Consider the following 25,185-nt stretch of genomic DNA (forward strand, 5'->3'; position numbering starts at 1 on the left):
TGAGCTGAAGTCAGACACTTAACTGACTGAGCCACCCAGGCGCCCCTTGACAGTTTCCTTTGATGAACAAAAGTTCTGTAATTTTGGTGAAATCCAGTTTATCTGTTTTTTTTTTCTTGTGTTGCTTGTGCTTTTGGGGTCATATCCATGAAACCTCATCCAGTGTCATACAAATTTTCCCCAGTGTTTTCTTCAAGAGTTTTATAGTTTTGGTCTTACATTTAACTTAAGATTCTTTGATCCATCTTGAGTTTATTTTTGTAAAGGTATAAGATATGGTCCAGTTTTTTTTTCCCCCATGCATATATTCAGTTTTTCCAGCACCATTTGTCCAAAAAATCTGTCCTTTCCCCATTGAATGGTTTTGGCACCCTTGACAAAAATCAGTTGACTATGTGCAGGTTTGTTTCTGGACCCTCTATTCTATTCCATTGGTCTATATTATTTAATTTTTTATGGCTGAATAATATTCCATTGTATGCATGTACCACAATTTGCTTATCTATTTATTATTACTATTGTTTTGATGCAATATTCAAAATCAAGCTATTTTTATAAGCAGAAGATTAAAATATTACGGCCAAAAGAATATAGAAAATCTACCAAAAGAAAAGTTTTATCGGTGTTGCTAGCTTAAATTGCATTTAAGGAGTTACTTTGCTGTTTGAACTTTCAATAATCTGTCCTTTTTTTGACAGAGAGAGAGGGTGTAACTGAGCAAAGGGCAGACAGAGAGAGAGGGAGAGAGAGAGAAGTGGGGCTCACCCAAAGCAGGGCTCATGCTCACCCAAAGTGGGGCTTGTGCTCATTTGAAGCAGGGTTTGTATTCATGAACCATGAGATCATGGCCTGAACTGAAGTCAGATGCTTAACTTACTGAGCCCCCCAGACACCCAATAATCTGTACTTTCTTAACAGAGGAAGAAAAATGGAAATGAAACTAAAAGAATGATTAAATCTCAAATAAATGTTTCTTCACCCTTAAGAGATAGTATTTCCTAAAAGATCCTTCTAACAAGAGATTTTAGATGGATGGATTGATTGCTTTGCTCTAAACGGTAGAGATATTAGTGCTCTCATGCTTTTCCCCCTTTTCTTATCCCTTCCCTTATTCCTATTTTTGTTAGTTACGTTATTATTCTTTTTGTTCTATAGTCATAATTTGTACGATTGTTTAGAGTCATTCTATATATTTTTTAATTTTTTAAAAAAATGTGTATTTTGAGAGAGAGAAAGAGCACGCATGCACGTGCGCACACACACGTGTGCGCATGCATGTGGGGGAGGGGCAGAGAGAGAGGGAGAGAGAGAAAATCCCAAAAAGGCTCCACACTGTCAGCACAGAGCCCCGACCCAAGACTCGATCTCACAAACTATGAGATCATGACCTGAGCCACCCAGGTGACCCTAGAATTAGTTCTATATTTAGAAGTTTCAGTGTCATTCATATGGGTGCCTTGGAATTCATCATCAATTTTTTTTTTTCAAGAATGACTTATAGATACATACTTTCCTGAGTCCGTTTTGTTTCAAAATGTCCATTGCTTTTAAATGTAAAAGGCATCTTGGCTTATTGAATAGTTGCATCAAGTATTACTGTGAATTTTAGGGCCAGCCTGATTATTTTCCCCTTATAATGATTTATTTTTTCTACCTAGATACAATAACTCTTTTTACAACCTAAAGTTTATAAATTTGCCATAGTATATCTCAGTGTGGAGCTTTCTGTAACTAATCGTTCTGTAATAAAAGTTCTCTCAAACTGGAGACTCTTGTTTCTTCGTTTCAGGAAAGGCTTCTGCTCTACCTGATGAATTCTCTACCAGTAGCTTAGTCTGTGCAGGATGCTGTAAGAAAATACCATAGACTGGGTGGCTTAACCAACAGACATTTATTTCTCACAGTTCTGGAGGCTGGGAAGGCCAAGATCAAGGTACCTTCAGATTTGGTTCCTGGTAAGAATGCTCTTCTTGGCCGTGTCCTCACATGGTAGAATGAGAAAAAAACTCTGGCCTCTTCCTCTTCTAATAAGGAAACTAATCTTATCATAAGGACCCCATCCTCATGACCTCATCTGAACCTAATTACCTTCCAAAGGCCTCGCCTCCAAATATCATCTCCGTGGGGTTTAGGGCTGCAACATAGGAACTGGGGTCGGAGACACATTTGGTCTAAAATACAAAGGCCCCTCAATTATTTTTATATTGGGTATCTTTATCTGTTTCCATTAATGTTACTTTAATTTTTTGTCTTCATTATCTGTGAAGGCTTTCTAATATGTCTGTTCCCCTTACATTGAGTTTGAAGTTGCATTGAGTTTTGAGTTAGGTTGTAGTGAGTTTTATGAAGAAATTCCATTTGTTCTTTGCTTCCTTTAGTTCTCTAATGATACTATTTTGAAAATTAGTTTGTTTTCTTAGGATTGAAATTTCCCTTTAATCTCATTATCTTTTTAAATCTCATTGTCTTTTCATCATCTCACTGTTGAGATTTTATTTCACTCAGTTACATTCTGATTATATTCTAAAGGTTGAGACTTGAGGAAAACTTTCTTCTGTTTCTTGGTTATATTTTGTCTAGGCTGCATTCTATACATAGTGTTTGCATTGTCTTTATCTTGTTAGTTTGAGGGGAAGCTGTAGTGTGTTAGCACAGTTGCCATTCCTGCTTGATCTCCTGATGTTCTTGCTTGGGTAGCTCTCAGATTCTGTATTTTCTTAGTACCCTGAAAATAGGGTGTGGGGAGTGGGGTAGGTGTGGGACTGGAATAGAACTGAATTAAGAATGTGTACTATCTTGGGGCACCTGGGTGGCTCAGTCGGTTGAGCGTCCGACTTTGGCTCAGGTCGTGATCTCACGGTTCATGGGTTCGAACCCTGCGTGGGGCTCTATGCTGACAGCTTGGAGCCTGGAGCTGCTTCGGATTCTGTGTGTCTCTCTCTCTGCCCCTCCCCCGTTTGTTCATTCCCTCTCTCTCTCTTTCTATCTCTCAAAAATAAGTAAAAAAAAAAAAAAAAGTTAAGAACGTGTACTGCCTTTTTTTTGCTTACATGGGCTCTCTCAATTCTAAGGTTTTATTAAATATCCATATCAGGATTCATTCCACATAGTTGGAGGTATTGTCCCTTTCCCAGACAAGGAATATTCTTGGACTTCAGGTGTCCCCCCAGTTTGATGTTTCACCCTCAGAGCCTTCACTTCACTAAAAACTAACTGCTCAGATCACTTTTCCTCTTTCATTACTATCCTTAGGAGCAATTTCTATGTTATGACTTCTAGAGAAGTTAGGAATCTCACCATACAGATGGTCCTTGACTTACAATATTTGGACTTAACAATTTCAACTGTATGATGGTGTGAAAGTGATACACATTTAGTAGAAACTATCCTTTGAATCTTGAATTTTGATCTTTTCCCAGGCTAACGATATGATGTAAGATCCTCTCTCATGATGCTGGGCAGTGCAGCGAGCCACAGCTCCCAGTCAGCCACATGGTCATGAGTGTAAACAACCTATACACTTACAGCCATTCTGCACCCATACAGCCATTCTGTTTTCCACTCTCAGTATCGTGTTAAATAAATTACATGAAATATTCAATATTTCATTATAAATTAGGCTTTGTGTTAGATGATTTAACCCAATTTCTTGCTAATGTAAGTATTCTGAGCATGTTTAAGGTAGAATAGGCTAAGCTATGATGTTCCATAGGGTAAGTGTATTAAATGCATTTTCACTAACATTTTCAACTTATGATGAGTTCATCAGGATGTAATGCCATCATAAGTCAAGAAAGATCTGTACTGCATTTCTCCCTTCTGCTTTATTTTTTTTTTTTAATTTTTTTTAACGTTTATTTATTTTTGAGACAGAGAGAGACAGAGCATGAACAGGGGAGGGTCAAAGAGAGGGAGACACAGAATCTGAAACAGGCTCCAGGCTCTGAGCTGTCAGCACAGAGCCCGACTCGGGGCTTGAACTCACAGACCACGAAATCATGACCTGAACCAAAGTCGGCCACTTAACCGACTGAGCCACCCAGGCGCCCCTCTCCCTTCTGCTTTAGAATGCCGTTTCTTGATAAGCACTTTATAAACTTTATGGCATTGAGTTGTCTCTAAACCTTTCTTTGGTGCATGGCTACTGAATTTTTCCTTTGCTGTTGTTTTTAATATTTTGTTGTAGGTGTTTCTTTAGATATTGGAGAATGGATTCTGCAAGGCAGTGTTATTCCACCTTTTTCAGAAGTTTCCCCTTACACTGAGTTTCAAGTTGTGTTGTTTTGAGTTGAGTTGTACTCAATTTTGTGAAGACTCAAGCTTTCAATTATCTTGAGTTATTAATTGTAACTGAATTGAATTGCACAACTTTCTATCCCTTCCATGATAAGTCCGTGTTCAGATTCTTTTGAATCAGACCTTTCCGCTGGCTTTTTAAAAATCTTAATTTAAAAAATTATTTAGATTCTGAAAAGTTTTAAATAGGTAACCTAGTCACATGATTCAAAATGCAAATTCTAAAGGAACCACAAAGTAGAGTGAAGACTTTTACTCCTGTCCCCCAACCACTCAGTTTTTCTCCCCCAAAGCACTGTCATCTTTTTCTTGTATTCTTCTAGTGATAATTTATGCCATCATAAGCAAATACATAAAATATTTCCCCCCTCTTTTACAAATGCTACCATACAATGCATGCCATTATGCTCTTTGCTCTTTCACTTATCTGTTGTCGATGATTTTTAAAACATGAAGTAGATTATTGAGGGAATTTTAAAAGGGCAAATAAAGATAGACTGAAAAGTGGATTTATTTGTAGAATATAATGGAATTGAATTTACGAAATGGAATATATAAAGCATTCAAGGTGAATGAACTTGATCCATATAGATCATTCTCATAAACATAGTAGATGTTGAAAGAAGCAAGGTACAAAGAGATACATAGTATAAAATACAATTTATGTGAATTTCAAAAACACAGCAAATAATGTGTATTATTCATACATACATGCCCATGTATGAAACATATAAAGCTTGCATGGGAATGCCATAAAACACAGTTAGTATTGGAGCTGTTTCTAGAGAAGGTGGTAGAGGAAATAGATGAGTGCAGGGGCGGGTGGGGGGCATAGCTATGCCACATTTCATGTTTTAACAAAAAGGAAATCTGAAGCAAGATGACTAAACACTAATGTCAGATATGTGTGGTACATAGATGAGTATTATATTTTTTTGCTTTTCTGTATATTTGAACTAGTTCAGAATTAATTAAAAGAAACAAAAATAATATTTATTATTCATTATAGAAAGTGTGGAAACTACAGAAAACTAAAAGGTTAAAAAAAATCTATAATAACCTCACTGCCCCCAAGAGAAAATCCTTTGTAATATATTGGTATCATTCCTTCCAGCTTTTATCCTAGGGGTGTCTGCATATATCAAATATATACACTGTAAGAATACATATATTTGATATATGTGCACACAATGGAATATCATTCAGCCATAAAAAAAGAGGGAAGTCTTGCCACTTACAACAACATGGATATACCTTGAGAGCATTATCTAAGTGAAATAAATCAGAAAGAGATAAATACTGTATGTTATCACTTACCTGTAGAATCTAAAAAAAAGCTGACCTCATAGAAACAAAGAGTAGAATGGTGGTTACCATGAGCTAGGAGGTAGAAAACTAGGAAGAAGGAGATGTTGGTCAAAGGGCATAAATTTCCAGTTATAAGATGAGTAAGTTCTGGGGATCTAATTAACAGCATGGTGATTATAGTTAATAATATCATATACTTGAAAATTGCTAAGAGAGTAGATGTTCCATGTTCTCACTATTAAAAAAGAAATGTAATTACCTAATTATGTGATGTGATAGAGGTATTACCTAATGCTATGGTGGTAGTCAATTTGCAATATATGAATATCAAATCAATTCATGGTTCACCTTCAGCTTATACAATTGTGTTATACTTACACAATTATGTTATATGTCAATTATATCACAATAAATCTGTAAAAATATGTATGTATTTTTACGTAGTTGAAACCATACCATGTAGTTACTCTCCTGCCTTTTTTAAACTTTGCATTATAATAAACCATTTCCCTGTGTTATTACTAGCTTTGTAATCATTACTGTTGTCACAAATATTTTAATCAACAAATATTATGTGAATATACCATAATTTAATCATTTTTCTAACATTGTTTCTAGTACTAAATAATGGCCCTTTGAATAAAAAAAAAATCATTTGAGAATTTTTGTACTTTGAGCATATTTTGTATTTTTGGCAGAGGTTTTCACATGCCCACTGACTTAGACTCATCCGCAAACTTATGCCCTAAATAATACAAGGACTGTTTTTTTCCTTACTGTTTTTCTTCCATAAAAGATACCTTGTCTGGGGCGCCTGGGTGGCGCAGTCGGTTAAGCGTCCGACTTCAGCCAGGTCACGATCTCGCGGTCCGTGAGTTCGAGCCCCGCGTCAGGCTCTGGGCTGATGGCTCGGAGCCTGGAGCCTGTTTCCGATTCTGTGTCTCCCTCTCTCTCTGCCCCTCCCCCGTTCATGCTCTGTCTCTCTCTGTCCCAAAAATAAATAAAAAACGTTGAAAAAAAAAAAAAGATACCTTGTCTGTGTGATCATTAATCCTGCCTTTAACTATGCATTATTATTATTAGAGTACCTTGTAGTTATTCAGAATGTTCCAATAGTGCTCCAGAACATTTTGCAAACACAGAGCATGCTCTACAAGAGCTCTAACTTGGATGGAATGTGGATTTTATGATGCGCTAACAAGATTGAAGATTCAAAATAAAAGATGGCTTGTGCCCAAGGAGGAAAATTAATGAGCTATCAACAACTCTTTCTAACATTTTTTTAAATGTTTAATGTTTATTTATTTTTGAGAGAGAGACAGAGAGAGAGAGAGAGAGCACGCGCGCAAGCGGGGGAGGGACAGAGAGAGGGAGACACAGAATCCAAAGCAGGCTCCAGGCTCCGAGCTGTCAGCACAGAGCACGATGCAGAGCTCAAACCCACAAACCGTGAGATTATGACCTGAGCTGAAGTCAGACACTTAACCGGTTGAGCCACCCAGGTGCCCCTCAAATATATATGTTTTAAAGATTCCTTTTCAATTTAGTGCCACATACATTATGAAACCACCTAATGTTAGTCACCAAACTTACTAGATAAGTCTAATATTTGACATGCTTTATAATTGTGTGGTGTAAATAATAGGTTACCATGAAGATATTTTTAGTAATTAAAAATTGTTATTTATAGTCTATTTGATCATAGTTGTAATTCATTTACTAAGAGCACAGTATGTTGATATTTTTAAATTTTTAAATACTAATCTTTTTTTTCCCCCTAAGGAAAAAAATGCTTTAATTTTTTTTTCTTCATTTAAATTTCTTAGGGTCATAAGCCAGTTCTGTTGAGAACCCAATACCGTTGTCACCCTGCAATCAGTGCTGTCTCTAATGATCTGTTTTATGAAGGAAACCTCATGAATGGCATTTCAGAAACAGAGAGGAGCCCTTTATTGGAATGGCTCCCAACTCTGTGTTTCTATAACGTTAAAGGACTGGAGCAGGTAAATGACATTAATGAGAGTCAACATGGTTTAGTTTCCTGGTTTAATTTTATTGTTGTTGTTTATATGGTTTTCTTGGTCTTTCCACAGCCTTTCTGGGAAATATAATTTAGGCTCTGTTTCATATTCCAGATTGAAAGAGATAACAGCTTTCATAATGTGGCAGAAGCTGCTTTTACACTCAAGCTGATTCAATCACTGATTGTAAGTGGAATAGCAGGCTCGGTGATCGGGGTGATAACATTATACAAATCCCAGATGTACAAGGTTTGTATCGTATTATGACACTTAAATATTGTGACTTTTTGTTACAATATTTGATAGTTACATTTGAGTAGTAGTTGGGTTTGGTACTTAAAAAACTTTTGGGAGTGTAACATTTTTAAAAATTCTGATTTTTGTGTGGTCTGGCTTTTTTTCTGTATAATTAAATGTAAACCTAACAAGGTTTAATTAAATTCAGTTTACAGCTGTTAGGGCAAAAATGCAAATAAACAAATTAGAGGGAAGAAAATACAGTGTATGCTTTGTGTTTTGGGCCAGATGGGATTCAATCTTTGTTTTCCAAAATGTTCTTTCATTATTATTTCATTTTATTAATAAATCAAAAGTAGATAGCAGATATTAATGTACATGCAAACCAATTACTTCTAACTAGTTTTTACTTTTTTAAAAAAATATTTTTCATCTATTCTATCATTAATTTTCAACTCTGAATTAGTATATCTGGATGAATTCCCCAACAATAGATAAATCATCACTTTTGCTTTTGTTTCCTAATTTATATTGTCATCTAGTTATTTATGAATCATTTTAGAAACTACCAAATCTATGTGAATCATTAAAAAATGAAAATTATCCACTACTGGTTAAATAAAAATGGCTGCTGTGAATAGGTTCAGGGCTTAAGTTCTTCACGGTCTCTTCCCTGTGTGATCTCGTCTCTTCCTCCACAGCTTTGTCATTCACTCAATGCCGTGGACTTTGATCATCCTGATATTAAAGCCGTGCAGGTATCCACAGTAGATGCTTTTCAGGGAGCTGAAAAGGAGATTATTATTCTGTCCTGTGTAAGGACAAGACAAGTAGGATTTATTGATTCAGAAAAAAGAATGAATGTTGCATTGACCAGAGGAAGGAGGCATTTATTGATCGTGGGAAATTTAGCCTGTTTGCGGAAAAATCGACTCTGGGGACGTGTGATCCAACACTGTGAAGGTAAAATATAAAAATATCTTTAATTCGGGGCACCTGGGTGGCTCAGTCGGTTGAGCGTCCGACTTCGGCTCGGGTCATGATCTCAACGGTTCGTGAGTTCGAGCCCCGCCTCAGGCTCTGTGCTGACAGCTCAAAGCCTGGAGCCTGTTTCAGATTCTGTGTCTCCCTCTCTCTCTGTGCCACGATCCCCCCCGCCCCTGCCCGCTCATGCTCTCTCTGTCAAAAATTAAAAAAAAAAAAAATTAAAAAAAATTAAAAAAAAATATCTTTAATTCAAGTGTTTTGAATTAAAAATGACTCTTGAGTTAGTGCTTGGAGTGGTTCAGGTAGGACTAGCTCTGACTTTGCCACTGTGTGAGATGACTGAAATATCGTCGTCTCACGTTTTATCTCTTTTTTAGGAAGGGAAGATGGATTACAACATGCAAGCCAATGTGAACCACAGCTGAATCGTCTTCTTAAAGATTATTCTGAAAAACAAGCAGAAGAGAAACAGAAGAAAAAGAGTGAAAAAGATAAATCTCATTCACAAAAAGTCATGGCATAGATAATTTGTATTTATATGAATTCAAATTCATTTTACACTATATATTTTTTATACTTTTACTACCCCAAAGTGTTGTTACTGATAAAAAATTTATATTTATATAATAAATTAACTCCAAATAAAAATTTGTTCTTCAAAAAATATACATACTTATATTAAGATAGGCAGATGTTGAACGTAATATAAAATCTTACTAATAAAAATACACTTTTTTCTAAAAATTATTATTTCTGTTTGCTAAAGGAATAAATTTTACAAAGGGTATGGAAAAGCCTTCCTGGGGAATACCAATGTTACTTCAAAAATAAGTAAATATCTCAAAAACTCATCTATTAGAACATGGCTACAAAGTTGTATCAATACACCCCTTTCTGAACTACAGTTCTATCAGAATCTTTAAAAACTAAATATATATAATGCCCAGTTATAAGTAAAAACATATTCACAATAACTTTTTAGAAATATAAAAAGAAGAAGAAGAAAAATACAAAAAATTCGCTCCTGGAGAATGCAGTGCTCAGTACCTGGCCTTGTCCAGTACCCAGCACCATACCTGGTATTGTAGGTTCTCAGTAAGTAGCCATTGGATGAATGAACGAATGAATGAATGAGAGACTACCTTTGGTTCGTTTCCTTCTAGTCTTTTCCCTGTGCATTTATTCACATGGTAGATATTGGTATATAAAATATATAATGGATTTAAATTTTTTTATTTTGAAGTATTTTTTAATACACACGTATAGAAAAGTGTACAAATTACAAGTATACAGCTGAGTGAATTTTCATAAAGTGAATACATCTTTGTAATCAGCACTCAGATCACAGACAGAACATAACCAGTATCGGGAAGCCCCTTCGGTGTCCCCTCACTGCTACTACACTCTCACCCTCAGGGTAACCAATATCATAACTTTTAAAAACATAGGTTTGAGGTTCATGTTATCATGTGCAGGCTTTGGACTTTATAGAAATGGAATCACATTATGCTTCTACATGTGATTGATTAAATATTCTCACGAGATTCATTCACATTGTTTTGAATATTGGTAGTTTTTAATATTCTCGTTCCTGTTTGATATTCCACTGTAAAAATAACTGTAATCTACTTACATATATTACTCTTTTTTTTGCCAGTTTTATTGAGAAATAATTGACGTACGTCACTGCATAAGTTTAAGGCATACAGCATGATGGCTTCATTTACATGTATTGTGAAATGATGACCAGAGTAGGTTCAGCTAATGTCCATCTTCTCATATAGGTACAATAAAAAGAGGGAGAAAAAGGGAAAAATTTTTCTTGTGATGAGAATTCTTAGGTTTATTATCTTGACAACTTTCCTGTATATTGTACAGCAGTGTTAGCTGTGGTCATCACGTTGTCCATTACATTCCTAGTACTTATTTATCATATAACTGGAATTTTGTGCTTTTGATCACCTTCTTCCAACTCCCCCTCCCTCTACCCTCCACTTCTAGTAACCACAAGTCTGATCTCTTTTTCTAGAAGTTTGGGGATTTTTGTTTTTAATATGCCACATATAAGTGAGGTCATACAGTATTTGTCTTTCTTGGACTTACTTTACTTAATATTATGCCTTCAAGGTCCATCCATGTTTTCACAAATGGTAGGATTTCCTTGTTTTTTATGGCTAAATAATATGTGATATTCATATATGATGTACATTCATATTCATATTTACATATGATATATATATATATCACAGCTTCTGCCTTTTTTAAGTAAACTCTGCACCCTTTTTGGAGTTTGAATTCATGACCCCAAGATCAAGAGTCACATGTGCCACCAACTGAGCCAGCCGGGCGGCCCTGTATCACAACTTCTTTATCCATTCATCCATCAATGGACACTTAGGTTGTTTCCACGTCTAAGCTGCTATGAATGGTGCAGATGACTTTTTGAGTTAGAGTTTTCATTTCCTCTGGATATATCTCCAGAAGTATATAATTGCTGGATCATATGGTAGTTCTATTTTTAATTTTTTTTTTTTTTTTTTTGAGGAAACTCCATGCTGTTTCCATAGTGGCTATACCAATTTACAATCCTACAAACATGCACAAGGGTTGTCTTTTCTCCATATTCACACTAACAGTTGTTGTCTTGTCTTTTTGATGATGGCTATTCCAACAGGCATGAGGTGATAGATACCTCACTGTGGTTTTAATTTTCATTTCCCTAATGACTAGTGATGTTGAGCATCTTTTCACATACCTGCTGGCCTTTCATATACCTTCTTTGGAGAAAAGACTTAGTTCATTTGCCCATTTTTTTTTAACTGATCTTAGAGGAACAACTTTCAGCCTTTTATCATTGAGTATGATATTAGCTGTGGGCCTGTCATATATAGCCTTTATAATGTTGAGATATGTTCCTCTCTGCCTAATTTATTGAGAGTTTATTGTGAATGGATATTGAATTTTGTCAAATGCTTTTCCTGCATCTATTGAGATGATGATTCATTTTTTTCTTCTATTGCAGGGTATCACATTGATTTGTATATATTGAACTGTCCTTGCATTCCAGGAATAAATCCAACTTGATCATGGTGAATGATCCTTTTAGTGTGCATTTAAATTAGGAAAACAATGTATGAACAAAACAAGTTCAACAAGGAAATAGGCACCATCTAAAACAAAAAACAAAGAAATCTAGAGTTAAAAAATACAACTGAAGAATTCAATAGAGATTTTCAAAAGTAGACTTTGCCATGTAAAAGAAAGAATTTGTTACGTAAAGGACATTGAAAGGGATATTGACAATTATCCAGAGAAGCAAAAACTAAAAAAAAATAGATTGAAGAAAGCCTTTGGGAATTATGAAACACAAAACAAACACTATTCACATTATGGGAATTCCAGAAGAAGAAAAAAGAACAGAAACTGTATTTAAAGCAATCAGAGAATGTGGGGAAAGAAATGGACATTCAGATCTATGAGGCCCAAAGGATAAAGGATCCCAAGTAGGTCAACACAAATAGGACTACGCTGAGACACATAGTAATTAAGTTGTCAAAAGTCAAAGACAATTTTAAAAGGAGCAAGAGAAAAGAGAGAAGTTATATATCAGGGAAACTCCATAAGACTATTGACCAGTTTCTCAGTAGAAACTTTTCAGGCCAGGAGAGAATGAGATGACATATTTAAAATACCAAAAGAAAATAACTGTCAACCAGAAATTCTATAGCCAGTGAAGTCCTTCAGAAACAAAGGGATAAAGAGTTTCCTGAACAAGGAAGAGCTGAGGGGGTTCCTTACCACCAGACCTCCCTCCAAAGGGAGTTCTTTGAGCAAAAGTAAAAGAATGCTAATTAACATCATAAACACAGGTAGTGTAAATCCCACCAATAATGGTAAATATATAGTCATAGTTAGGTTCTGCAACATAGTAATAATGGTACATAATTCACTTACAATCCTACTTTTAAAAAGGGGGGTTATGTCTCTGTTAATTTGTTTGATGGTTGCTATTCCTTGTCAAACTTCTTGTGGTTTTTTTTTCATGCAATGTTTTCCTAATTTCATTTATTTGTGTTTTCTTATAGTTCACTAAACTTTAAGAGGATTATTCTAAATTCTTTGATAATTTATAGATTTCCATTTCTTTAGGGTCAATTATTGGAGCTATATTAGCTTTCCTTGGTGGTATCATATTTACCTGATTTTTCATGATCCTTGATTCTGTATGTTGTACCTGTACATTTGAGTAATCAGGCTCCCCTTCCAGTCTTTAAAGATTTGCTTTCGCAGAGACAGTTCTTAACCAGTCAGCTCAGTTTGGATTTCTTGGCGGTGTTGTTGGGCAGGTGGGGCATGCTATTGTCTGTTTTGGGGTGAGGTAAGGGTTTGAGCTCTGAGGATTAGGTGGGGGGTTGCGCCACTGGCAGAGAACATTTGGATAGAATGGCTGGCTAGGTTCCCTACCCAAGCGAGGCTGTAGGATGGTCTCTGGGTTGCCTGCAGGGCAGTAGGATAGGATCCAGGGCCCAGACAGCTCATCGTTGAGTGACCCAAATCAGGTCAGACTGTACACTGAATTCCCTGGTCAGGTGAGGCCACTGGCTCTTCTCTGCAGAGGGGGGAAGCCTGGGCTGTGCTCTCTGTTCCAGTGCCACAGTAAGCAGTGCTGTTGAATGGACTGTGTAGCATCTTGTGTATTAGGTTCCTTGGTCACACGTACTAAAGGCTATATTCAGCAATGAGCGGAGCTGTGAATTAGATTCTCAAATGCTGTGGGAGATTCTCAGATGCTCTTTGTTGTCTTAACTCAAACCAACCCACATCCCACGTTCCCTGGATGAACAGGACCATGGCTTTGCTTGTCAAATTATTGGCTCTGCTGTCTACCACTCAGTTTGAGTTCTGCTGGGCCACACAGTTTCCAGGAGTTGTCACCAGCGCTTCTGGTCAGATGGGGTCGAAAGCCACTGTTCACAGGGATGGGGCTATGTTGAAGCTCCTTTTTCTGGGTGGGAAGGGGAGAGGCTACTTCAGGCTACTCTGAAGTTTCACAGGGAGGAGCCAGACGTTACCCTCACTTTGGGCTGTGAATTGACCCCTCCACTTGTGTGTAGTGTGGGAACACTCCACTCCCAGTACTGGCTTTGTTCCGGGGGCAATCAGCTCTGCCCATCCACTTCTCTGCTCTACTGCTGCTGCTGGACCACGGATTCCAGTTGTGCCAGCCCTTCTGGTCAGATGGGGCCATAAGACACTCCACAGAGGGTGGAGCTCTGATTCAGGTCCTTGGCTTGGGCCTGGTGGCAGAATTCATTTGAGGAACTAAATCAGGCAGATCTCCTACCTGCTGAGTTCCCTGGTCAGAGTTTTGCAGGTAAGCAAAAACCCCTGGTTGGGATTACTTCTTGGGCACTGCAGGTGTGAACTCAGTCTGACTGTCCTGTTTGTTGTAAGCCCCTGCCTCCTTTGTCACAGTCAGATTCCCAGTGGCTGGGCCCTGCAGATTCCCCAGCAATCTCCATGGAGTGAGATCAGCATAGGGACTTCCTTAAAGTGACCCAATGCTGGGGATGACTGGCTATTCCTCTTGGGTCTCTTCTCACTGAAGATCCAGAGGTTCAGGGGAGACCTCTCCAAGTGGTGCTGTGCTATCTCAGGGGAGGGGCAATGTGGTCAACATGTAGTCACTTCTTACCCTTTGAATGCAGTCTCTCCCGGTGTCTGTGATGTGGGGGTGTTTCAGCCTCATTTTTGTGTTCTAGGATTCTCTCAGTGGGTCTTATTCTTGAGTAGTGGTTGTTCTGGTGTGGGGGAGCAAAGTCAGGAACAACTTATTCACCATCTTGTTGACGTCACTCCTAAATTTTTAAAAAATGTTTGTTTATTTATTTATTTATTTATTTATTTATTTATTTATTTAGAGAATGTGTGTGCTCATGTGCACATGAGCAGAGGAGGGGCAGAGGGAGAGGGAGAGAGAGAATCCCAAGCAGGCAGCATGGAGCTCAATGTGGGTATTGATCCCACCATCATGAGATCATGACCTGAGCCAAAATCAAGTTGGACTCTCAACCGACTGAGCCACTCAGGTGCCTACCCCCCCCCCGCAATTTTTTATTATGAAAAGAATACATTCTCTTTGTAGAAAATTTGTAAAATACAGCAGAGTATACAATAGAAAACAAAAAGCACCTAGGGATCCACTACCCAGAGATAATCGTTACAGACAACAATGTATATATGTGAATAAGTTAACCCATTTGTGGTATGATTTTAAACATTAACAAGGGAACATTTACTCATTCTGTATGGAAAAATGGCAAGGGCTTGATTATAATTAATAGCAATGAAGTGTTGTCTTTATCAGTTAAAACAGAAAACTGCTTACTTGAATTATTTTATAATAAAAAATGACCAGTCTACTTCTATAAAACTATTCTTTTATGTTTGGGAAAGAAATAAAGCCACTGAAGAAATGAAACTTGTTTCATAATTCTCCAAGCCTTGTCCCAAATGTGTTCCTGAGTTTAACAGCAATTGCAAGCTTAAACATTCATCCAAACTGTGAAGAAATCAGATTGTTGATTGCTCTTTGAAGGTCTTTGAAGGTCTACATTTGCTACTAGGATCCACTTTGCTACTTAATGCAAGAAAAACTGATTACCAGCAAAGAAGTTTAATAGCTGAGCTGGTGATTCCTAAAATCCTTATTTTCAAAAGTTGACTTAAAAAGAACATATATGTTTCATACTCTGCTGCCAACCCCTGTCCTTAGAAATATGCATTTCAATATTTGAGTCGTTTGTGAAAAATCACAAGTTAAAATCTGAGATTATGAAGCCCAGCTTAAAACTTCACAGTAAAATGTAACATTTGGTATTGTTCTATGATATTGGAACAAAAAGAATGTTTGATTTGGCAATGCTGCGTGCTCTTGACTATGGTTTAATTTAAAGACAGCTGTGAAATAGCTTTCTACTAATTTGATTTTTTTATATTAAATAAGAAGGAAATGGAAATTGGTGATTTACTCGACAGATATTGGACCTTGAAAATTAAATAATTGTTCTAAAAACATTAGCTTAATGCTGACTTGAAATGCCTGCTTCGTAATTAGTCATGAGTGAAATGTGTGTTTAGCTCAAGTTGTGTTTTTGGTTTATATTAGCATGACTTGATGATAGAATAAAGGAAAAATACAATACAAATATCTCTGCAAGGCCCTGAGTTCTTTTCATCTTGAAATACTAGATAGGTTAATATTTTTAACTCTTCTGTTTTATTTTTATTTTTTTAATTAAAAAAATTTTTTTAATGTTTATTTTTGACAGAGCATGAGCGGGGGAGGGGCAGAGAGAGAGGGAGACACAGAATCCTAAGCAGGCTCCAGGCTCTGAGCTGTCAGCACAGAGCCTGACGCGGGGCTTGAATCCACTGACCGTGAGATCATGACCTGAGCCGAAGTCAGACGCTCAACTGACTGAGCCACCAAGGCGCCCCTAACTCTTCTGTTTTTTTTTTTTTTTTTTTTTTTTTTTTTTTAACATTTTTAATTTATTTTTGGGACAGAGAGAGACAGAGCATGAACGGGGGAGGGGCAGAGAGAGAGGGAGACACAGAATCGGAAACAGGCTCCAGGCTCCGAGCCATCAGCCCGGAGCCTGACGCGGGGCTCGAACTCACGGACCGCGAGATCGTGACCTGGCTGAAGTCGGACGCTTAACCGACTGCGCCACCCAGGCGCCCCAATAACTCTTCTGTTTTATTTAGTCTCTTTATTATTGATTTTTCTCTCCTCTTCTTTTCTCTTTCTTTCTTTCTTTTTTTTTTTTTAGTTTATTTATTTATTTGGAGACATAGAGAGAATGAGTGGGGTAGGGACAGAGAGAAAGAATCCCAAGCAGGTTCCATTCTGTCAGTGCAGAGCCTGATGCGAGGCTCCATCTCATGAACTCTAAGATCATGACCTAGGCTGAAATCAGGAGTTGGACGCTTAATCAACCAAACCACCCAGGAGCCCCTAGAGTACCTCTTTTACAACAGAAACTTTGAGTACATTTATTTTATTGGCTGGATTATAATGGATTCGTGGCTTTGGGGAATAGAAATCATTCCTTGATTCAGTTGAAGTCAGTGCATTCATTGAGCATCTACTCTGTGGCTGGCCCCATATTCAGTGGAAAGCAGGCTGGTTCAGTATTCGGGAACACATGTGTGCAGCTTGTCTTATTTGTCAGCCCAGGCATGGAGTACAGGTGAATTAGTTACATACCACCTTGCGCCTATGTGGGGCAGGCTAAAGCTCTCCCTGATAGAGAAACTTGGCAGAATTCTTGAGGTAAAAATATCAGGCTTCTTTGACCATTCTTTTGGAGTGTCTATTTCTAAATAAAGCAAGAACTACCATGGCCATGATGATGTTGGGAGCTCAGATACATTGTTACCTACATTTCCAGATTCCTTACTCCTAGAGTTAGCGTCAGGCTTTGGGGTGTGAGGCAGAGGCCAGATCTTTGAAGACCAGGTAAGGCAATGAGAAGTAGAAGAGGGCTGGATGTGCATGGAGGGGGGTAACTGATGGGGAATATTCAGGGTTGACAAATTCTGAGGCATGAAAAGATACCAAGTCTCACAGATGGGGTGAGTGTGTGTGTGTGTGTGTGTGTGTGTGTGTGTGTGTGTGTCTAACCAGATGGCATCTCCAAGTAGTCTATGACTTTTCACGTATCATGGGCCACATCCAGTGTTTTGAATGCATAATGATGACCTTCCACATGGAGACATCACATGAGTGCAGAATCAGGGCATCAGACAAAGTATAATGAACAGCATTTCAGGGAAATTGCTGAGTCTAGACATTGTTGTATGAGACTTGCTTTCACGTATCAGGCATACTGTGTAAGCAAGCTGACTGAATACAAGGGGCTAAGGACAAAATAAAGAACATATTGCAAAGGCTACTACATTCATAACTTTAGTGCCAATGGCTTTTCAAAACTTATTCTGCATTTCTAAATTAGGATCAGCACCACCACAATAGGTTCTCAGTGTTTGCACATTGAATAATATAAAATCTAGAATGTCCAGGTCGTATGCTTTCCTTTCTTCTTTTTAAACATTTTCTTCTATGTTTTTAAACAAATCAAATTGAGCTTATTTCTCTCACCTTCTAGTATTTGTCCGTATATATGCCTAATTTGTATACTTAAAGCATGAATACCTCACTTTGTTCTGTGTTTATTCATTATATCATATTTTCTTTTCCCTTCCTTTTGTCTAGGCTTATTTATATATTTTTGAGCAGGTAATAACATACACATGATTCAATACTCTAGAGGAACAAAAGGGAGCAGAGTGAAAAGTCTACTTCTCTGTCGTGTCCCTCAGCTACCCAGTTCTCTTCCCCAGAGTCAACCAATATTATAAGGTTCTTAAATTTCTTTCCAGAAATATTTTACTAGCATACAATAAACATTAGTGGCTTTGCCCTCTGATGGTACTCTACTATACACACTTTCTTGTACCTTGCTTTTTTTACTGAACAGTATTGTCTTCCAGTTCATGCCATGTTCATACTTTTAAAAAATCACCTGAGATTTGTCTTCAGCATAAATTACTCCAACATGCCACTGACCACAGCCTCTCCCTCACTTCCCCAACATGTACTCCCTGGCTTCATCATGATCTCTCATCTCCTGACTCCTTACTGTTCTGCCAACCCTATCACATCCTTTGATCTTTTCCTGTCTGCCCAGACACCATTGTGTTAATCACACTCAACTGCCTTGGAGCATTGACTCTTTGCTGTGGGTTTTTCCAGCTGATAAAACTCTAACATCCTTTTCCATTTCTCATACCTGGGCTGCTGCTGGGTGCTCTTGAGAAAATTATACTAATATGCAGATGGGTGTCACAACATATTTATGATGACTGATGTCAAAGATCTCATATGCCCAGAAGTTCTGGTTCCTAACAAAGCTCTTTAACCCATTGTCTCCAATTACTCCTCCACCAGAATGATTTTTCTAACACACAAAAATCCCATGAAGTAAATCCCTCCTCCCCCCAAGGTTACCACTAATCCAGTCTGTCATGATAGATTAGATTTGCCTACCTTAAAACTTCATATAAATTGACCCATACAGTATCTACTCTTTCAAGTCTTTTTACTCAACATGTTTTTGAGGTGTATCCACGTTATTATGTGTATTGGCATTTCATCCCTTTTAATTCTGAGGAGTATTTTATTGTATGCACAAACTGTAGTTTTAAATCTGTTCACCAGTCCTTCACTTCTGAGATAATTTCGTCTCCTGTATTTTCTCTGAAACTCTTGCTGGTTAGATGATGGACTCCTGGACTGATCCTCTAAGTATTTTATCTTACTGTTGTCTATATTTTTGACTTCTTTTTCTTACACTCAGGGAGATTCCTTAGAATTTACCTTTTGTTGTTTTAAAGGACTTTTTAGTGGAGCAGTTAGGTTGACAACAAAATTGAGAGGGAGGTACAGAGATTTCCCCCACACAGGACCTCCTGCCCCCACACAAGCTTAGCCTCCCCCATTGTCAACCTCATTCACCAGAATGTACTTTTTTTTTTTTTTTTTTTTTTTTTTTTTTTTTTTTACCAAGGATGAAACTACACTGACATATAATCACCCAAAGTTTCTAGTCTACCGTAGGCTTTCCTCTTGGTGCTGTACATTCTAATTCTATGGATTTAGACAAATGTAAAATGACACATATCCATCATTATAATATACAGTATATTTTCATTGCCCTAAAAATCTTCTGTGTTCTGCCCCCTCCTGGAAACCACTGGTCTTTTTATAGTTTTGCCTTTACAAAATGTCATATAGTTAGAGCCAAAAAATTAAACACTTTTTTTTTTTAATATTTATTTATTTTTGGGAGAGAGCAAGCAGGGGAGGGGCAGAGAGAGGAGGACCGAGGATCCAAAGCAGGCTCTACTCTGACATGCTGAGAGCAGTGAGCCCGATGTGGGGCTCGAATTCATGAATCATGAGATAATGACCTGAGCCAAAGTCAGATCATCAGCTGACTGAACCACCCAGGTGCCCCACAATTACATACTTTCTATATTGGCTTCTTTCATTTCGTAATATGCATTTAAGGTTTCTCCATGTCTTTTCATGGCTTGATAGCTTATTTCTTTTTGTCATTGAATAATATTCCATTGTTTGGATGTACCACAATTTATTTATCTATTTACCTACTGAAGGACATCTTGGTTACCTCCAAGTATTGGCAATTATGAATAAAGCTTCTATAAACATCCATGTTCAGTTTTTTGTTTGGACATAAGTTTTGAACTCCTTTGTTGAAACCCAGCAGTGTGATTGCTGGATCATATGGTAAGAGTATATTTGGTTTTGTAAGAAACTGCCAAACTATCTTCCAAAGTGTCTGTATCAGTTTGCATTCCCACCAGCAATGAATGAGAGTTCCTGTCACTCCATATCCTCACTGGCATTTGGTGTTTTTGGTGTTCTAGATTTGGGCCATTTTATAGATGTGTAGTGCTCTCGTTTTTTTAATTCACATTTCCCTGATGGCATATGGTGTGGAACATCTCTTCATATGCTTATTTGTCATCTGTATATTTTCTTTGGTGAGATGTTAAGATCTTTGTACATTTTGGATACTCTTTATTAAATGTGTCTTTTGCAAATATTTTCTCCCAGTCCTGTGGCTTGTCTTCTAATTCTCTTGATCTTTTCTTTTTGTGTGTGCCAAAGTTTTTAATGAGGCACAGATTATCATTTATTTCTTTTATGGATCATGCCCTTGGTGTTGTATCAAAAAAGGCATCGCCATACCTAAAGTACTCTAGGTTTTCTCCTATGTTATTTTCTAGGAGTTTTATGGTTTTGCATTTCACATTTAGGTGATGGACCATTTTGCAGATTTTGTGGAGAGTGTCAAGTCTGTGTCTACTTTCATTTTTTTGCATGTGTATGTCCAGTGGTTTCAGCATCATTTGTTGAGACTATCCTTTGCTCCATTTTATTGCCTTTGCTCCTTTGTCAAATATCAGTAGACTATATTTATAGGGGTCTATTTCTAGACTCCATTCTGCTCTGTTGTCTATTTTTTTTTTTTTTTTACCAATACTACACTGTCTTGATTCCTAAAACTTTATAGCAAGTCTTGAAGTTGGTAGCATCAATCTTTCAATTTTGTTCTTCTCCTTCAATATTGTGTTGGCTATTGTAGGTCTTATGCCTGGCCACATAAACTTTAGAATCAGTTTGTCAATATTCATAAAATAATTTGCTGGGATTTTGACTGGGGTTATATTGGATTGGCAGATCAAAGTGCAAAGAACCGATACCTTGATAATATTGAGTCCTCCTGTGCGTGAGGATGGAATACCTGTTTATTTAGTTCTTTGATTTTGTTCTTCAGAGCTTTGTAGTTTCCCTCAAATAGATCTTATATTTTAATAGATTTATACCTAAGTATTTCATTGAATCGGGTACTAATATGAATAGTATTGTGTTTTTAATTCCAAATTCCACTTGTTCATTGTCAACATACAGGAAAACAGTTAACATTTGTTTATTAACCTTGTAACTGGCAACCTTGCAATAATTGCTCATTAGTTTCAGGAGATTTTTGTGGACTCTTTTCTACACAGATCAATTATATTATCTATGAACAAAGACAGTTTTATATCTTCTTTCTTAACCTCTTTGCCTTTTATTTCCTATTCTTGCCTTATTCCATTACCAAGGACTTCCAGTATGATGCTGAAAAGCAGTGGTGAGAGGGGACATCCTGCCTTGTGCCTGTTCTTAGTGGGAAAGCTTTGAATTCCTCACCATTATGTATGGAATTAGCAGTAGGTTTTTTGTAGCTAGGCTTTATCAAGTTGAGAAAGTTCCCCTCTTTTTCTAACTTACTGAGAGTTTTTATCATGAATAGGTATTGGATTTTGCCAATTGCCTCTTCTGCATTTATTGAGATGATAATGTGATTTTTCTTTCCCAGTTTTTGATGTGGTGGATTATATAAATCCCACTTGGTTGTGGTATATAATTCTTTCTGTTTTGGATTTCATTTGCTTATAATTTGTTGAGGATCTTTGCATCAATGTCCATGAGAGATAACTGTTCTGTAGTTCTCTATCCTTGTTATATCTGACTGGTTTGGATATTAGGGTAATGCTGGCCTCAAAAAAAAAAAAAAAAGAATTAGAAGTATCCCCTCTGCTTCTATCCTCTGGAAAGAGATTGCAGGGAATTGGATATTTGGTATAATTTCTTCCATAAATGTCTGGTAGAATCCACCAGTCAACCCATCTGGGTCTGGTACTTTCTGTTTTGGAAGGTTATTAGTTATTGATAAAATTTCTCTAAAAATATAGGCCTTTTCAGATTGTTTTTCTTCTATGAGTTTTGGCTGATTGTATCTTTCAAGGAATTGGTTCATTTCTATGGGATCAAGCCCCACTTTGGGCTCCACAATGAGCAAGGAGTCTGCTTAAAATTCTCTCCCTCTTGCTCTGGCCCACCCTTGCTCTCTCTCTCTCTCTCAAAATAAATAAATATACTTAAAAAAAAAAGAAGTGTATTGTTTAGTCTCCATATATTTTGGGATTATTCAGTTATCTTTCTGTTACTGATTTCTAGTTTAATTCCACTGTGGTCTGAAAGTCAATATTGTATAATTTATATACTTTTAAATGTGTTACGGTGTTTTATGGTCCAGAATATGTTCTAGCTGGGTAAGTGTTCCATGTATGAGAGAAATGTGTCTTCTGCTATTGTTGAATGAAGTAGTCTAGAGATGTCAATTATATCCAGTTCATTGATGGTGTTGTTGAATTCAACTATGTCCTTACTGATTTTCTACCTGTTGGACTGTTCATTCCTGAGAGGGGTGTTGAAGTATCTAATTATATTAGTGGATATATCTATTCCTCCTTACAGTTCTATAAGTTTTTGCCTCCCTTACGTTGATGCTCTGTTGTTAGGTGCATATATATTAAGGATTCTTATGTCTTTTGGAGAATTGATTCCTTTATCGTTATGTAATGCCCTTCTTTATCCCTGATAACTTTCATTACTTTGAAGTCTGTTTTGTCTGAAATTAGAATAGCTACTCCCACTTTCCTTTGAATAGTGTTAGGATGGTGTATTTTTCTCCTTCCACTTATATTTAATCTATAATTTGTCTGTAGTCAAAGTGGTTTTCCAGTAGACAACATATAGTTGTGTTCTGTTTTTTGAACCACTCTGACAGACTCTGTTTTTTAATTGGTGCATTTAGAGCATTGACATTCAAAGTATTGTTGATATATTTGGATTAATATCTCCCACATTCATTATTGTTGTTGTCCTTGATCTTTATTCCTGTTTTGTCTTCTTGTCTTTTTCTACCTTTTTTGGTTTCAATTGAACATTTTATATGATTACATTTTCTTTTCCTCCTTAGTGTGTCAGTTAGACTTCTTTTTTTGTTTTTGCTTTTGTTGGTTTGTTCTTAGTTTTTTACTTTTTTTAGTGATTGCCTAGAGTTTGCAATATGTATTTATGACTAATCCAGATCCATTTTCAAGTAACATTATACCACCTCACAGGTAGCATGAGTACCTTATAATAACAAAATAAACCTAATTCCTTTCTCCCGTTCCTTGTATCTTTGCTTTTATTCATTTCACTTATATATAAGCAGACATAAGCATATACTCATAAGTATACATAACTCAATACACTGTTGTTATTATTAGTTTGAACAAATTGTTTTCTGTTAGGTCAATTAAAAATAAGAATAATAAAGGGTTTCATTTTACCCTCACCTATTCTTTACTTGGAGTTCTTCTTCTTTATGTAGATCTGAATTTCTTAACTATATCATTTTCCTTCTCTCAAAAGAACTTTTTTTTAATTTAATTTTTTATTTTTAAAAATTTACCTCCAAATTAGTTAGCATATAGTGCAACAATGATTTCAGGAGTAGATTCCTTAGTACCCCTTACCCATTTAGTCCACTCCCCCTTCCATATATATATATATATATCACATCTTATTTATCCATTCATCCATCGATGGACATTTGGGCTCTTTCCATACTTTGGTATTGTTGATAATGCTGCTATAAACATGGGGGTGCATGTGTCCCTTCAAAACAGCACACCTGTATCCCATGTATAAATGCCTAGTAGTGCAATTGCTGGGTCATAGGGTAATTCTATTTTCAGTTTTTTGAGGAACCTCTATACTGTTTTCCAGAGTGGCTGCACCAGCTTGCATTCCCATCAAAAGAACTTTTTTTAACATTTCTGACAAGGCAGATTTACTGGCCAAAAAATGCCCTCAATATTTGTATTCCTGAGTAAGCCTTTATTTCACCTTCACTTTTGAAGGATAATTTCTCAGGGTACAGAATTTTAGGTGAGTGGCATTTTTTGTTTGTTTATTTTTATTTTTATTTTTTTGTCTCAACACTAAATATTTAGTGTTAATAAATAATATTTAATCCAACACTAAATATTTCACTCTACCGTCTTCTTGCTTACATGGTTTCTGAGGAGAAGTCAACTGTAATTCTTATCTTTGCCCCTCTACAGGTAAGGTATTCCTTCCTGCCCCAACCCAGCTTCTTTTAGTATTTTTTCTTCATCTTTGATTTTCTGCAATTTGAAAATGATAAAGCCTAGGTGATTTTTAGCAGGAGGTGGGGGGGGTGGGAATGGGGCATTTATCCTGCTAGGTACTTTATGAGGTTCCTGGATTTGTGATTTGGTGTTTGGTATTAATTTGGGGGGAAATTTCAGTCATTGTTTCAAATATTTCTTTGCATTTCTCAAGGGAAGGGCATAGGCTTGGAGTTCTCAAGTCTGGGTATACAGTATGACAGATCTAGTCTGTGACTGGGATCCTGACCTTTAATTAATATGTGACCTTGGTGTGTGTGTGTGTGTGTGTGTCTCAAAATAAATAAATAAACTTAAAAAAAATGGAGCACCCGGGTGGCTCAGTTGGTTAAGTGTTAGACTCTTGATTTTAGCTCAAGTCATGATTTCACGGTTTGTGGCATTAAGCCCTATGCTGACAGCATGAAGCCTGCTTGGGATTCTCTCTCTCTCTCTCTCTCTCTCTCTGCCCCTCTCCCACTCTCTTGTGCTCTCTCCCTCAAAATAAATAAACAGGGGCGACTGAGTGACTCAGTCGGTTAAGGGTCCAACTCTTGATTTTGGCTCAGGTCATGATTTCACAGTTCATGAGTTCAAGTCCTACATTGGGCTCTGCACTGTCAGCGCAGAGCCTGCTTGGGATTATGTCTCCTTCTCTTTCTGCCCCTCCCCA

The 25,185-nt window shown here is 37.0% G+C and overlaps 1 protein-coding gene across 9 annotated transcripts in view; it reads left to right on the top strand.

Moving 5' to 3' along the window:
* ZGRF1 (zinc finger GRF-type containing 1) overlaps positions 1–10,340 on the top strand; it is a 93,004-nt gene extending 82,664 nt beyond the window's left edge. For 6 of the 9 annotated variants that reach the window (XM_058721612.1, XM_058721619.1, XM_058721616.1 and 3 more), the window contains 4 exons: positions 7,431–7,607; positions 7,740–7,874; positions 8,564–8,825; positions 9,227–10,340. In XM_058721612.1, the coding sequence (XP_058577595.1) occupies positions 7,431–7,607; positions 7,740–7,874; positions 8,564–8,825; positions 9,227–9,372 (720 nt within the window). In that variant the 3' untranslated portion in view covers positions 9,373–10,340. Of the gene's footprint in view, positions 1–1,789; positions 2,939–7,430; positions 7,608–7,739; positions 7,875–8,563; positions 8,826–9,226 lie in introns of those variants that run through there. The other 3 variants (XM_058721618.1, XM_058721620.1, XM_058721621.1) reach the window with 2 other exon arrangements.
* The last annotated feature ends 14,845 nt before the right edge of the window (positions 10,341–25,185 follow it).

Source organism: Neofelis nebulosa, chromosome 3 (assembly GCF_028018385.1).
Source record: "Neofelis nebulosa isolate mNeoNeb1 chromosome 3, mNeoNeb1.pri, whole genome shotgun sequence".
Classification (NCBI taxonomy): Eukaryota; Metazoa; Chordata; class Mammalia; order Carnivora; family Felidae; genus Neofelis; species Neofelis nebulosa.